Source organism: Triplophysa rosa, linkage group LG25 (assembly GCF_024868665.1).
Source record: "Triplophysa rosa linkage group LG25, Trosa_1v2, whole genome shotgun sequence".
Lineage (NCBI taxonomy): Eukaryota > Metazoa > Chordata > Actinopteri > Cypriniformes > Nemacheilidae > Triplophysa > Triplophysa rosa.
The window spans coordinates 655917-672359 of NC_079914.1; the positions used below are offsets into that span (position 1 = coordinate 655917).

General features: G+C 41.3%; 1 protein-coding gene across 4 annotated transcripts in view; it reads left to right on the forward strand.

Moving 5' to 3' along the window:
- The window catches only part of si:ch211-126j24.1 (phosphofurin acidic cluster sorting protein 2), a 141115-nt gene that overhangs the window by 107182 nt on the left and 17490 nt on the right, over nt 1-16443 (forward strand). Inside the window, exons 13-19 of one of the 4 annotated variants that reach the window (XM_057324927.1) lie at nt 2068-2206; nt 2297-2401; nt 2769-2875; nt 2981-3135; nt 7401-7511; nt 8778-8880; nt 16008-16040. In XM_057324927.1, coding sequence (XP_057180910.1) covers nt 2068-2206; nt 2297-2401; nt 2769-2875; nt 2981-3135; nt 7401-7511; nt 8778-8880; nt 16008-16040 — 753 coding nt within the window. The remainder of the gene's footprint in view (nt 1-2067; nt 2207-2296; nt 2402-2768; nt 2876-2980; nt 3136-7400; nt 7512-8777; nt 8881-16007; nt 16041-16443) is intronic. The other 3 variants (XM_057324928.1, XM_057324929.1, XM_057324930.1) reach the window with 3 other exon arrangements.

Consider the following 16443-nt stretch of genomic DNA (forward strand, 5'->3'; position numbering starts at 1 on the left):
AGTGATGATATGTAACAAAAATCTCTGCCCAATGCTTTCCTGTCAGCTCTCCACTTTTCTAACCCAATAAAGGCATAAAATGTCCCTAAAAATATAACCATGAACTAAAATGAATAAATGCTTTATAAGCATTGTTTATTGTTTATTTATGTAATGCATCAAGTAACGTTAACAAATACAACCCTACTGTAAAATGTAACGGAAAATCTAAATAAATGTAACCGTAAAATGTATGTTTTTTTAATCCAGATTAAATTTTTTTGGAATTATGCAAAAAGTGGTCAAATGTTTTTTTATTATATTTTGGATTTTGTCCATTTCATTTCAGGTTTCATTTGATATATTTCTCATAAATGCAGTCCTTTTACTACATAGAAATGGACTACAAGCTTTAAACAATTAATCTTGATATTTGTTGTTCAGAAGAAATTACAAAATGCAAACTTTGATTTACATAAACATGATTTTCTTTCATGTTCTCTGGTTCTGTCAGTTTCTCTTCACTTTACTAAATGTAAAACCATTCAGGGAGCTTATGAGCAGCTCTGTCTAGCTAGAAACCAGTAAGCATGTTAAACTGGTTGTAGCTGGAGATGTATTCATGGGTTTCACGTGGCATCACGGCAGTGGTGCGGCCGCCATTTGTTGGACCTTACAGCAACATGTGTTTATCTGTGATAACATTGAATCTCAAAGAATTTTTTTTACAATATCCTCATAGTACGGACCCTGCGAGGTCCCTGTTGGAGGAAAAAACATGCCCTGCAAATCCGTGGCCACAGTTTTGTTATTTGTTTCCTCGGTTACTTTTTTTAATCTGTACCCACAAATAAATTCATAAACCGTGCTCACGCTTTTGATTCCTTACAAATGTAATGACATATTTCAGGACCAGTTTGTTTTGGATGTTTATTTTTTTTTAAATACAGCATTCATTTACTTAACAGAAATTTATGAAACATTTTTAACATACTTCAAAGTAAAATCTAATAGCCTATCAAATACCAAGAAAAGTAATAAATAAGATAATTATGATTTTTTGCCATAATCGCGCTGGCCTTGAAATGAGTGTGTTTTTTGTGTAACGTTATGTTTTTCTATTCCAATTTTAAAAAATGGCGGGTCTTGAGATGATAGATAGCCTACTGTAGAAGGGTTTCTTTGTAATATGTTTAATTTCACATGGACTTTGTTGCGTGGAGAATGACATGATTGCAAATAAAGCCTAATCAATGTTACAATAAATAGCAGAAAATCTAAAAGCCAGGGGACAGAAAACAGTAATCACGCGTCTGCTAAATGCAGGGCTGCGCTTCAAAGTTTCTCACGTGGAGCTCACGCACAATAACTCGTGCAAGTTTTTATTATTTATTGATTATGAAATTTCATGAAAATAAGGCGAAATGCCCATACTATTAAGAAATGGTTTTAATTAATAAACAGGAAAATGATAAATATAAATATTTGTTTCTTTACTTAATATTAAAATGAGTAACCTTAAAGATAATAATTTGCATTTCTCTAATCAATTTCTATGAATTTAATATACAAAATTTTTAAATTTCAAGGTAAAAACTAGAGTGTTGTTTGCAAAACTGGGAACGGATGGTTAAAGCGTGAGAACAGTTTATGTATTTTAGAATTTATAGAAATTGATAGAAACTACATTTCGTTGCCCTGTACTTGTACATGTGTAATGACAATAAAGTTGAATCTAATCTAATGTATTTGTGGTACGGTTTTCAAAAATGAATGGTACTATTTACAAAACTGAGGGCACGGATTGGAAACTCGTAGGTATGGTTTATTAATCTATGGACACGATTTGTTAAACTGAGTGAAAGAATTACAAAACTGTAGCCTCTGATCTGAAGTCCTCATAGGCTCTGTAATATGGAGAGGCTGCGCTGGGTCCTCAAGATGGCGCCCACGGCAAAAGGGTCATGTGTCTGAAACCCATGAATAGATGTGATGACTGAAGCTGTTGCGTTGGGGTTAGTTGGATATGTTTAGAGATGTTCTCATTGGAGTGGTTGTTATATGCGTGTTTTGTTGTTGTGTTGACAGTAAAACAGACAGTAAACTGCAGCGATGTCCACGCAGCACCTCCATGAAGGACAGACAGAACTCGAAGGCTCAGAGTGATCGCACTAACAGCATCGAGAGTGAGACCTCACCTGACTCCAGACTCATCACACAGGTTTGTGTAAGTGTGTGTCCGACATTATTACATAAGAAAACTAATGGTGTCGTTGTGAGAGGATTGTCTGATCACTTGTTTGTTTTATTGTGGAAGGTTCCGAGGAAATCAGTTTACGATCAGCTGAATCAGATCCTGAACTCGGATGAACATCTGCCAGAGAGCATCATCCTCATCAACACTACAGACTGGCAAGGACAGGTGTGTGTGCATGTGTGGGGGCCTGCTTAGTCTCACAAATTAGTCATCTATTTTTTTTCTTCAAGACTGGTCATAACCTCTTTAAGTAAATTACATAAAAAGGTAGATTGGTCTAATTGATATCTGAAAAGTAAGACTGATTAGTCCTAACTAACTGCTAGTCAGCGAGACTAGTTGTTAATACGCAGTCTTAATTTAGCAGCTAAGTTTATGCATCTGGCCCTTGGTCCTATTCTTAAAAAAATGGATTCAGTTTTGTAGAATTTAATCCCAATCCTGAAGGATTTTATGGGATGAAATTAGGCTCCTGTGAGAAGACATGTGTGGACTGACACACACATGATGATGAACTCTGTTTTTCTGGCAGTATTTGAATGAGATTCTTCAGGAGCACAAGCAGCCCGTTGTGTCCACCGTCTCCCCTGCAGATGTTCAGGCCGCGTTCAACACTATCGTCACCAGGATTCAACGATTGTACGTCATAAATACAGAGTGAAATTCCTCTCTGTCCATCTCATGTACAAGTATGAAATGTTTGTCATCAGTGCACTTTCATGCTCTTCCTTGTTGTTTTGTCAGCTGTAATTGTAACGCACAGACGCCGCCCACCATCAAAGTGGCTGTGGCGGGTGATCAGAGTTATCTCAGCACGGTTCTCCGCTGCTTCGTGGAGCAGCTCGCAAACAAGACGCCTGATTGGTTGAGCTATATCCGTTTCCTCGTCATTCCTGTTGGTAAGCAGAATCAAAGATCTAAAGTCCAGCCTAAAAAAATACACCCTGATCTCTCTGATGTTTATCATTTGTATGAATCTCTATGATGTGGTTTGCGTGATTATTAAAAAAAGAAATAATGAAGCTCGGCCCCTAAAACAAACCATCACTGAAAGCAGATCTCACTGAAACAAATGAATGAGATTGTATGAATTCATCTGAATTATAGCCACCTTGTCAAACAGTTGGTTTTTGTGTGTTAGATTCGCTTAATAGGACTAGGTGTTATAATCCCACTATTTCAGCACAGTTGAATTGCCCAATAGGACATTTCCCATGCCTTATGCATGACAGGGGGAAGCAGTCAAGAATATGAATAGAGGTCTGAGGTTTCACTGGTTCGTCGGGTAGGCATCCTCTGTGTTTGGGGATAAATGATTATAGAAATACATAGCGTACTTGCCTTTCCTTGCCATTATCAGAGAGACATCTCATGAGTTGTGTGTCCCACTTTCATCACATCCATTATCCTGAGTGAAAGATGCCTTTTGGTGAGGTGCTGCTGATAATGCCCTTTGTATGGTTCCCTTCAATGCGACACATCGTCAGTTGTGCACCTCAGCCTCATTGGCTGTTTCGGCCCTTTATCACAAGACACCCTCAGTCAAGGGAGACCCACCGCAGGTTGATCAGACCTGGGTGTGTGTCGCATTATCAGTCATATCTGACATATAGTCAGCAGTCATATCACCCTATAGCCACAACCCTATAGGGCTGGCTGCCCACTGGAGCTAAGCAGGGCTGAGCCTGGTCAGTACGTTGATGGGATACCTGCTGGGAAAGCTAGGTTGCTGCTGGAAGAGGTGTTAGTGAGACCAGCAGGGGGTGCTCACCCTGTGGTCTGTATGGGTCCTAATGCCCCAGTATAGTGACGGGGACACTATACTGTCAAAAAGCACCGTCCTTCGGATGAGACGTTAAACCGAGGTCCTGACTCTCTGTGGTCATTAGAGTAGGGGTGTAATCCCGGCATCCTGGCCAAATTTGCCCATTCGCCTGTATACATCATGGCCTCCTAATCATCCCCATATGAACTAATTGGCTTCGTAACTCTGTCTCCTCTCCACCAATAAGCTGGTGTGTGGTGGGCGTTCTGGCGCAATATGGCTGCCGTCGCATCATCCAGGGGGATGCTGCACATTGGTGGTGGTTGAGGAGATCCCCCTTCCATGTAAAGCGCTTTGAGTGTCTAGAAAAGCGCTATATAAATGTAATGAATTATTATTATTATTATTACAAGGTCATCTGGCAGCCCATGCTGTGTCCATCCACCTAAACCACAGCCATCGGCTTCTTCTTTCTGCACCACTGGCCAGTTCTTGATTATTCTCCACTGGACCTGTCCTCTGAGAGTGACCTATTTGTCAGCTATGATGACCTCTGCATTTAACCCGTCCAGTGAGTAGTGAACTCACGCACAGCAAGTTGTGAACACATATACACCAGAAGCAGTGGGCAGCTATCACTGCAGCTCAAAGGCACCTCAGTCTTTACCCGCCAGCCCTGAGAATCGAACCGGCAACCTTCTGGTCATGAGTCTGACTCTAACCATTAGGCCACGACTACCCAAACCGTTAATGCAAGCTCAGTGCCCCCGGATCCGTATCGCATACCATTACAACACATTACCAAAATCAACACAACCATATGCGCCAACCCGTTGGCTAAGGCTGTTATAGCCCCACTGGCTCCGTTAATGCAAGCTCAGTGCCCCCGGTCCCATATGGCATAACAATACAACACACAACACCATTTCATTACATGGTCACTTGGCAGCCCATATTGCGTCCTTCCGTTTCAACCACAGCCAGTGGCTGCTTCTCTCAGCAACAGTGGCAAGTTCTTTGACTACCGTCCGTTGGGCCTGTCCTCTGATCCCAACTTTCTTAAGCAGCCTTGTAGTGGAATTGGAAACAAAGCCCCTGCAGCCCACTTCAACCGGGAACACTTTCGCTGTCCATCCCCGATCTTCAGCCTCCGCTGCCGGAGATTCTTTCTTTCAAATTCTTCGTTAATGGCCTCTTCCCAAGGTACAGTCAACTCAACTATGAGGACTGTCCTACTGGAGCTGGACCACAGAACCATGTCCGGCCGCAGGTTGGTCGCTGCAATTTCCAAGGGGAAAGTAAATCTGTGGTTTAAATCCACTCGCATTTCCCAATCCCTGGCTATACTCAGCAGACCTGAATCTTGGGTTAAGGGCTTGGCCCGCGGTTTCTGCCCCTCCCGAATAAAGGGTTGCCTTTTTAGAAATTTAATGATTGTGACCTGATTGGAATGGGGACATCAGATGATGGTTTGAGCTTCATGAATGAGAAAGATGTTTTAATATGTAGCGTTGATAACATTGTTCTATATTACAGAGATATACAAAACCATAAAAATGAGCCTTTAAAATATCTTTGATGTGTTATAAGTTTCCCATGCAAGTATTAGACACGTAAAACTGCAAAAATTAAAGTGTCGGAACAAAAGATGCATTCTATCTAAAAGCGAATGCTCACCCAGACCTGCCTGAAACGCCTCGTGTAACCACACCCCCACAAATCTACGTCAGTTCGTGGTATGATTTGACTAAGACCGCCCAAATGTATACGCAAGTAAGGTAGTATACATCCAAAGCAATTGTACCTGTCAGTACAATTGCTTTGGAACCTGATGTTCCAAATATGGTAAGAGGCATTACATTTCCATCACAAGCTTGAAGTATTCGACCAATCACTATGCAGTGATTAACTGGCCAATCATAGCACACTTCGCTTTTCAGAGCGATGAGCTTTGTAAAAAAATCTGCGCATTTCAGAGAGGCGGGGCAAAGAGGAGATGCAAACATGTACGTTATGTGGAAAATACAGTGTTTTTTAAACTTAAATCGTGTATACACATTGCATTACATCTAAAACAAAACGATAATATTCGTTTCAGCCGTGTCATATCACCCCTTTAAACGCTCAAGCGCACACATAATGCAATCTGCTGTTACACCGCCAAATAGGTCTCGAAAAAACAACTAGTGAAAATAGAAAAAAGATGGAATAATATCAATTTAAGGCAAACGAATCAAAACAGCAAACTGAAATATTAGTGCAAAAAAAGGCCTAAGAACATGTAATGAAATTCTTTTTTTCTCTGGATCAGACCGCAAAAATAAACTCTAATGTAAAAAACTAGTCTATTCTTCAAAAACAAAAATGTACAATTTTAAATAAAATGTAAACAAACAAATCAATAAAAATAGAGCAAACTGCACCACTTAAAATAAAAAATATCATTGGTAATAATCAAGCCGATGGCATGAACACCAAATGAAAACTCCAAGGACAGAACTCAAAAAATAAGAATAAACAAATAAATAATATTTTCAATACATTATATAAATGAATAAATAAAATAAAAAGCGCCGTAAATAAACACTACAACAATACAGACCATTATCTTAACTCGCCTCACTTTTTCCTTCGATTTCCGCATCTCAGCCATCAGTGCACTTCTTAAAGTAGGACACACTGGTTTCATTGTGGTGAAGGATACGGAGCTCAGTTTTCCCGACAATATGGACAAATGTTCATTCCAAAACACTAAATGTTCAGTACACACCAAATAATAAAAGATATTATTTCAAGAAAGGCAGAAGCCCAGAACATACAAATCATACAGATGACATTCCGTGTCGCAGAAACCAGAGTTTGTTCTCACTGTGGGGAAAACTGAGTTCTGTGTCCCGCACACAATGAAGCCGATGCGGCTGCCTTTAGGAAGCGCACTGATGGCGGGGACATACAGTAGGTGGAGAGCATGTGCTTGATAGCAGATCTGGTAAATGTAGGTTTGCATTCCTCATTTTTTAGCCACCATGTTACTCTTCCACCCTGAAATAAACATTTAAATGTGCTTATAATATTGTGCTTTTATCCACGTTAACAGTAAGAGCGAACAGCTATATAAAGTGATTGGTGCGGACACGTTTGAAATAAGATGCGAATAATCGAATTAATTCAAATTAGTGTCTTCTACACAACCCGTGTACAGTCACAGTATATCCACAGTATTAAATGCAGTATTTCTCATACACTGACTTCAGAAGTATCACACGTTTTCATACGGATTTTCACATACTATATAGTACAGAAGTAGGATTGTTCAGATGCAGAGACAGAATATACTCAAAGCTAATATTTGTTTTGCCACTCATTAAAGAGTATTAATTCTGCTGTGTTTCTGATCAGGTTGTCATCCGCTGGCCAAGTACATCTCAACATTTGACAGTAAGTTTAATAACATCTTCATGGACGCCGGCTGGAGGGATGTGTTTGGGAGGTTGGAGGCGCCAGCTTCAGGTTTGAGTCTGACATTAACACATGCTCAGATAAAACACATTCTTTACTACAGTACTAAATCATTTGTTCATTCAAAAAACATGGGACGCCACATGTTGTTGAAAACTGAGACGTGTGATATACAAGACAGTAAATGATAAGAGTAGCGTTGTATCTTTTCAGGATGCAGTTTATATTTTGTCTTATATTTAAGTTGTTTTATAAAGTATTGGGTTATTAGTACAGCTGATGTTATAAGGAAACTTCACCCAAAAATGAAAATTCTGTCATCATTTACTGACCTTCAAGTTCCAGATCTGTATACATTTCTGTATACACTAGACAGATTTTCCCCCCCATTGACTCCCATAGTAGGAAAAATTACTTGTTGAAAACAAGACGACATTTTGAAGAATGTAGGGCAGCAAACAGTTCTGGGGCACTTTTGACTACCATTGTCATTTTTCCTACTATGGGGGCAAGATCTGTCTGGTTATAATCATTCTTCCAAATATCTTTCTCTGTGTTCATCAGAACAAAGAAATGTATACAGATTTGGAACAACTCGAAGGTGAGTAAATGATGACAGAATTTTCATTTTTGGGTGAAGTATCCCTTTAAATTGTCATGGCTCTGCTTCCTTAGTCATGTTTTTCTTGGTCCTGTAGCAGAGCCATGACAAAGTCTTTGGTTATGTGTGGAGAGAAACATATTATTGTCCATTTGACAATAGTGTACGTTCTCTCCAGTGTCTTGTCATTGACCCCATTCCTCTCGTTTCCTCGTTATCCTTCCCTGAGTGTTTCATTACCCACACCTGCCCCATGTCGTTATCCCTCGTTTGTCTTACCCTATATAATACCCTCATGTTTCATTGTCCTGTGTTCGGTCATTGTATGTGTTTGCTATGTGCCGTGTGTTTCCAGTACGTTGTGTTATTCGTGTCATGTCCAGCTTTTTCGCCTGTTCCTGTTTCCTGCTGTTTCGTCCATTGTAGTAAGTGTTAGTTTAGTTAATCCTTGTCTAAGTTTTTGTGAGTCCAGTGTTTAGTCAGGTTTCGTCCCTGTTACTTGTTTGATTTTCTTATTGTATTGAGTTTTTCCCCATCGTGGGTTTTTGTTTTGTGTTTATATATATTAAAGTCTTGTTAACCCCTTCACTGCCTGCCTGCATTTGGGTTCTTCCACATCACCAGTCGTGACATAAATACAATGAAATGATGCGTTTGTGTTTTCTTTATTGTGTTTTGTGGTTTGATGATGTTCACTGTGTATGATCTATGATCAGACAATATAGATGTGGCCGGACGTGTGTCGCAGTATCTGGCTGGAGCAAATCTCTCCCATCAGTTTCCTATATCTGAAGCCATGCTCACCTATAAACAGAAAAGGTAAAGTCTTTTTTTGTGGGTATGAAAAAATACTTCTATACTATATAATATTGTACACAACAATATGCTTGTGATGTTATGTGTTTATAACTTTTGAATGCTTGTTTATCTTCTGCTCGAGATACAATCATCTGTATTCCTGGTGCATCTTAAAGGGGTCATGACATGAGTTTTTAATTTTCTGGGGTGGAATCATAATATATGTTTTTTGCCAAAAATACATTCAAAACTATATCGATAGTTTAACAATTTGAGCCATTTTATATTTACATTTAGAAAGATGTCTTTATCCAAAAGAAAAGAAGTCATCATGAATTAGCATACGCTTTCTGTCCAATGCCACCTGCTGGTCTTGTGACATAAAAACCCTGTGTAACTTTTAAATGTTTTTCCTAAAACCAATGGTTTTATTGCTGCTTACGACTATTTCTTTATATATACTGTATATTTTGGGGTAAAAGATAAACTGGACCTGTTTTCATGATATTCACTGAATAAATTTCCTTACGAAAATTAACCATGATTTTACCACAGTTAAAACCAAAGAACTATGGTCACTATACAGCCCCGGTCAAGAGTGATGTCTATTGGTAACTGATGTATTCACTTTCTATTCAAATATATTATCAAAGATGTGTTGAGAAGTATTCATGCTGCGTAGTTGTGCTTGGGCTGTAAACTGAAGCTCAGCTTTGAGAAGAGTTTCTCTACATATATTGGTATTTAGAAAGCTGGTAAACCTGCAAAAAAAAATTACTTGCAGTGATCAATTAAAATACTGTACAGTATTGTATAACCCTTTAGAAAGTAAACGCAAATACGACGCAATGTCAAATTTTGTCCCGTATTTCAAAGTGACAAAGTTGGCAAACCTAATCAAGTGCCAACACTAGTCCAAAAGCAAACACGACGTGATGATGCCAAAAATATTCTGTAGGGGATTTACAGTAAAAGACCCATAGACCAGTTATGAATGAATGAAGACAAGAAGTCGGGAATGTAATTTATAGAAGAACATTTTTCTGAAGAAAAATAGTTTTTAGTTTTGCCAGCAGAAGTCAGCTTCAGCACTCTCAAAGAGTTCCACAGGCCGACCTGCCTTACATCCAAAATGCAGTAGTGTTCAAGCTAACAGTCAACTAACTACGTCATTACTTGGGTAAATCAAACTCACATGATTGGTTATCAATAGATAAACAAGAACACAAAGCTCTCAAACTCTTCTGGAGTCATGAGACAGGACATATAGTCCTATAGATTATCAAAGATGACAGGCATGTACTATAATACGAATTAAAACATGACGTTACATCTGTCTCGTTATTTTCCACTCTTTCTCACTTTCCTGAAACAAAACAATCACACATACACAAACTGCTCAAGGGTAGCGTGTGTGCTGACAGAAAATGTTTTTCGTACATGATGATAAGTCCCTTTTCACAGTCACACTGACCTAGCAGGAAGAGAGAGCCTAAGCATTCATTACAGACTTAAACCATGAATTATTCTCTACTTTCTGTATCAGAAAAGGTTGGTGTGAATCATGCTTAAATCGTCAATTTAAAATAAGATAATGCTGAATAATAATTGATTCATATTTGTCAAAACCACATAAAAGTATTTATATTTGAAGTAAGGTGAAGCCACGGCACCCGTCCCTTCAATGCTAATTAGTATGTGACTTCACAAGATTTCTGACACAAGTCTCACAAAATTCTGTGGAAAACACTGAATACGTACCTCGGTTTTTTACCCATGGTTTTTGGTTTGGTTCTCATGGCTTGGCACATTAAGGTGTATTTTCATCATTCTATGCTTATGTGACAGGAACAGTAAAAAAAAAACTATGCGATTGCAATTCTCTTTCATTTACTTGACTTATTTTATTCTCTTACAAGTAAAAACCTTTTTCCTGGTGAATTGAATACACTGCCTGTCCAAAAAAAGTCACCACCTGGATTTAATTAAGCAAATAGGTAAGAGCCTCCCATTGGATTGGAGGTCTAGGTTCAGCAACGTTATGTGCCCAAAGAATGAGGTCAGCAGACTACCTGAATATACTGAATGACCAGGTTATTCCATCAATGAGTTTTTTCTTCCCTATGGCTGAAATTGTGAAAGAGTGGTTCAGGGAGTCCAGACCTTAACCCCGTTGAGAATATTTGGGATGTGCTGGAGAAGACTTTGCGCAGCGGTCCGACTCTCCAATCATCAATACAAGAAAGTTCTTGGCGAAAAACTCTGGATGGGAAAAAACGGACATTCTGGACATTGCAGAAGCTTATGGAAACGATGCCACAGCGAATGCGTGCCATAATCAAAGCTAAAGGCGGTCCAACAAAATCTTTGTGTGTGACTTTTTTTTGGACGGGCAGTTTATAAAATAAAGTAAATCTTTAATAAAATAAAGATTTACACTGGCAGCTCACAGCAGTTCTTTGGTTTTGCGCATCAATGTGTATTTAAAATAATGTAATGCAAACTTGAGATTGCTGTAATGGTAAACAGACAGATGCGCGGTGTTCACTGAACACTGCAAACACTACCAGTAAATGGGCACGGCACTATAAACACTCCCTGCCTGTTCTGGGTGAGCAATACGAACACTTGGGTACAATGAGCATACAATAAAGCCACAAGGTTCTGGTGCTTCCGATGGCCAGCCTGCGTCTGTTCGTCAGCATTATACTCAACAGCAAATTGCTTCTCATGTTTGCAGGCAGCCTCGCTTCACCGCTCAACTCATGTGAAATCTAACCAGCATCCCTAGCTTTAGCGCATTGTTATTAGATATTTACTTGTGGGAAGGTGTTTATCGATCTCAGCGTGCAGGTACACAGACAAAGATGGGACAGAGCCAGTTCAGAGAGTAATAAAATGCACAGAAATGATTTAAATTCAAACCAAAAAAAACAAAAGCACATATACGTATTGAACCGTCTAGGTCGCACTGAACGGTTCAATATTATATTGAGAAGTGTGTCATCCCTACTGTGCATCAAAAATCACTCCCAAATTCCACACCTGAACAGAAGATCATGCTATCAAACACCGGCAGTTTAAAATGATCATATTTATTAAAGGTTGTGAGATTCAAGTTAATTGAGTTTCATCTAGTCCTTTATTTCTAGTAAACATGCAGATAAAGTTAAAAATTTGGATGTAATATTAGGTTTAGCACTAATATAAGTCATAGCAATGATAGCCCAGACCACTCTTCTGGATAATTATGTGGAAGAGGCTACATATAAATTCTTTAAAAAATCGGACCTAGTACTGACCCCTCAGGGACGCAGTGTCGTAATGGGACAGTCTGAGATCTATTAGTACCAGAATGGACACATTGTGAATGTTCTGAGAGATTTTAACTAATTTAAACTCAATCCACCTGGAGCATCAAGTGTACTAGTTGCGCCATACTGGCCCAACCGGACTTGGTTCTCAGAGTTAAAGCTCTTGATGACAGTTCCCCCCGGCCAATTCCCCTGACGAAGGACCTGCTTTCCCAGGGGAAGGGCACGTTATGGCATCCCAGGCCAGACCTCTTGAACCTCCATGTCTGGCCCCTTGACGAGATCCTGAGTGGCCTACCCACTGCGGCGGTTAAGACCATCACTCAGGCTAGGGCCCTGGCCACTAGGCGGCTATACGCCTGTAAGTGGTGCCTCTTCTCATCCTGGTGCTCTTCTCGAAGAGAAGACCCACGGAGTTGCTCGATTGGGAATGTGCTGTCCTTCCAGAGACTCGAGAGTATTCTCTCCCCTTCCACACTGAACGTGTATGTAGCCGCTATTGCCGCTCATCATGACCCAGTTGCTGGTAAGTCTCTAGGACAGCACAACCTGATCAATTGGTTCCTAGGGGTGTGGGAAGGCACTGCCTCACCTGCGCTCCGTACCCTCTTGCGACCTTGATGCGGTCCTGGAGCCCCTCGGAGATGCCGCTCTTTCTCACCTCATGATGAAGACGGCTCTCCGGATGGCGCTCAAGAGGGTAGCGGACCTAAAAGCATTCTCCGTGTCCACAGATTGCCTAGACCGCGGGCCCGGTGATTCTCACGTGATCCTGAGACCCCGGCCCGGCTACGTGCCCAAAGTTCCCACCACTTCCCCCTACACCAGGTGTGAACTTACAGGCGCTCCCCACCGGGGAGGAAGACCCAACCCCATCTGTGTTGTGTCCAGTACGCGCATTGCGCCTCTGCTTGGACCGCACGCAGAGCCACAGGAGCTCTGAGCAGCTCTTTGTCTGTTTTGGAGATCAGCAGGGAGGGCTGTCTCAAACAGAGATTGGCGCACTGGATCATGGACGCCGTCACTACGGCGTACCTGTCCTAAGATCACCCGCGCCCACTGGGTGAGAGCTCTCTCCACACGGAGTATATCCTCCTCGTGGGCACTGGCTCGAGGCGCCTCTCTGGCAGACATCTGCAGAGCTGATCACCTTCGCGAGGTCCTACAGCCTCCGCGTAAAACCGGTATCAGCTCGAGTCTTGCAGGCATCAGGCAAGACTGGCGGCCGGTAGGGTGTACGCCTATGACAGTACCTTCCCCCCTTTCTCCTAAGGGGGGTCAGTGTACTAAACTAGCCTCCCTTCTTCCCCCACTGGGTGGACAGGCACTCCATCCATCACTAAGCAAGCACCTCCTGGGGGCGGGCTGGGCAGAGCAGCCCTGCCCCTTAAGGCCGGGTACCAACTGAGTTATCCACAACATAGCTCTAACCGGACCTAGTGCTACCGGACGTTGTAACCCCCCAGCAGGGCGGTTCCGTGTGATGTATCCTCACGATTGGTTCCCACCTTGGTAACCCATGACCTCCCTAGGTGGACCTCCACCTCGCGGTTAACTCCTTCAATCCGCACATTCTTCCCATGAGTTCTCCCCCATCGGTGAGACCATGTTGGTATCTCCACTAAACTCCTCCCTCCGGTAGGAAGTGGTCTCTGTAGCGCATCCCCCGCTTGAGGAAGTAGCGCTTACCCAGTGGCCTTACGGTACCAGGCGGCTTCCCACCTTTCAAGTAAAGCTCTGGGACCCCTACCTACCCACTGGTAGGTTACAATTTCGCGGTTGCGCTCACGGCTGACACGCCCAGGCCAATCACCGTCGCTTCGCTAGAGATTGTGACAGGGCACAGTGTTGTGGCGTTTTCCATAGGAACCCCATCTGTCGGTTCGACACAACGTCGAGAGACCGACAGAACGGGAACGTCTTGGTTACGGATGTAACCTCAGTTCCCTGATGGAGGGAACGAGACGTTGTGTCCTTCTTGCCACAACACGTGCTGCCCACTGCAGCAGTCGTGAGAGGTCTCAGGCTCCTCAGAACTAAGGTGAATGAATGAGGCATGCCGTCTCCCTTTTATACCCGGATATCCGGGGGCGGAGTCCGGCATGCAAATTTCATTCGCCAATTTCATTGGCCTTTTCTAAGAAGTCGGAAGCGATTGGTTCTCAGGGACGAACCCCATCTGTTGGCTCGACACAACGTCTCGTTCCCTCCATCAGGGAACTGAGGTTACATCCATAACCAAGACGTTATATTGTTTTATGTCAACAAAGTTGTTACATTGCAAATTTTAAAAACGGTCAAAATGACTGCCTTGGAAGTTCTAGTGTTAAATGAAGAAAAGCAGGACAGTGTGATTTCAGTGACTGAGACATCACATCTATAAATAACAGTAAGACCTCCACCACCTTTACACTCATAAGTGTAGCCTGGTAGAGCACGCATATTGAGATTCAAATAGTCATTCGGCTGATATCAAGTTTCACAAAAGCAGAGAAACTCCAGCTTTTACCCACAATAATGTCAGACTGGCAGAAAAGATGTTACATTTGCAGTGTTTCTGGTGATAGACAGTCAAAGGAAACAAGACGGTCAGGCAATCACTCAAAGAGAGCCAATTTTTTTTTTAAGTAACTGAATATAAAAATTTAACACAAACATTTAAAAAAAATGTTTATACACATTTCTGACACTAAATGAAGGTAAAGGTGAGGGGACTCTGTTTGGACGTAGTGATGCTTTTTATATGAGTAATTATGACCCAGGGGGTTACCATACGTGTAAAAAACCCAGTCTTTCAGTTTGATTCCAGTCTAAAGTTTGACAAGGAATCGAATGGTGTGCTTAAGTTGCGTTTCTTTCCATCTTCGTTGCCTGGCGAAGTCAAAACGTTTTTATCAAAGAAAATATTTTTGCATTTGTCACTTCACATCTAGACTATTGCAGTTTGCTCTACTGTGGGATCAGTCGGTCTTCCATGGAGAAACTGGTCCAAATACAGCGACCAGACTTTTGACTGGCACATATAAATGTCAGCACATCACTCCTGTCCTGATATCCTTGCAGTGGTTGGCCGTAAAAGTTTAGAATAATTTTCAATCCTTACCTTGGTTTTTAAATGTTTAGAATCTTACACAAATCACTGACACAGCTTACATCAAGATAGTTAAGTTAATGTTTTCCATCCTGATGGTCCAGACTGAAGCAAAGAAAGAAAGCACTCACTCTGCTGCCACACATTAGCATCCTCTCACTGTTACGAACTGCACTGAGGCTTGATGAATGAGGATCTAAGTGCAGCTTTATGAAACAGAGTCCACAAAACAGGCAATGGTCAGGGCAGGCAGCAGATGTTCACAACACCAAAATACAGTCCAAAGGTCATACACGATATCCAATATAAGCGAATGCTCAGAAATGCAGGGTGTAACACTAAACAAGACTTTGCAATGATGGAAAGAACAGACCAGGCTTATGTAGACAGAGGTGACAAGGTTAACTACAAACAGGTGAGGGTGATCAACATAATGAGTCCAGCAAAGGGTTATGGGAAATGTAGTGTGCAGTGACAGTCCGAGTGATGGAGAGGGTGCACTCTTGTGGAGCAAGTGGGCACTGCAGCTGACAGACGTTACACTCACACTGGAACCATCTCTTTTACTAATAACTTACTACACTTTTCCTGGAAAAATAGGGTTATTCACAGCTACCATTGTCATAATCGTCAGTTAGTCAAAGCAAAAAATCTGATTTGTTTGTAGTTGTTTTATTTTTTATTTCATCATTGAGATTGAAACAGTAACAGTTTCCTTCTTTTTTGTTGTTTTTGCCTTCAAGGAAGAGAAGTTTGTATTTTGATTTTTACATCAGGTATTGAACTCTGTGTGTGCGTGCGTGCGTGCGTGCGTGCGTGCATGCGTGCGTGTGTTGGGGTGAAGTGAATGTTTAACACACTCATGTTGTCAGTATGTTGTTAACCTCATACACACAAAACTGTCAGTCTGTCAATTACTCTCTGTCTCTGTCTTCTCATAATTCACTCTTGAAGTGTCTTTAACTGATATAATTTAACATTTGCCTAGTTAGCTTTGTCTTTGTTTAACAGGTTTGAAAAGACTTGATAACTAAAGCTGTATATCTTATTGTTGCGTAGTTGTCAGACAAAATTCCAGCGAGATGTTTATGGAAAAGTCATTTCACATCATCACAGATTTTCACTACTTGATTAATCTAACCAAAAGGATTCACAATCACAATATTGTTGGGGTATCTA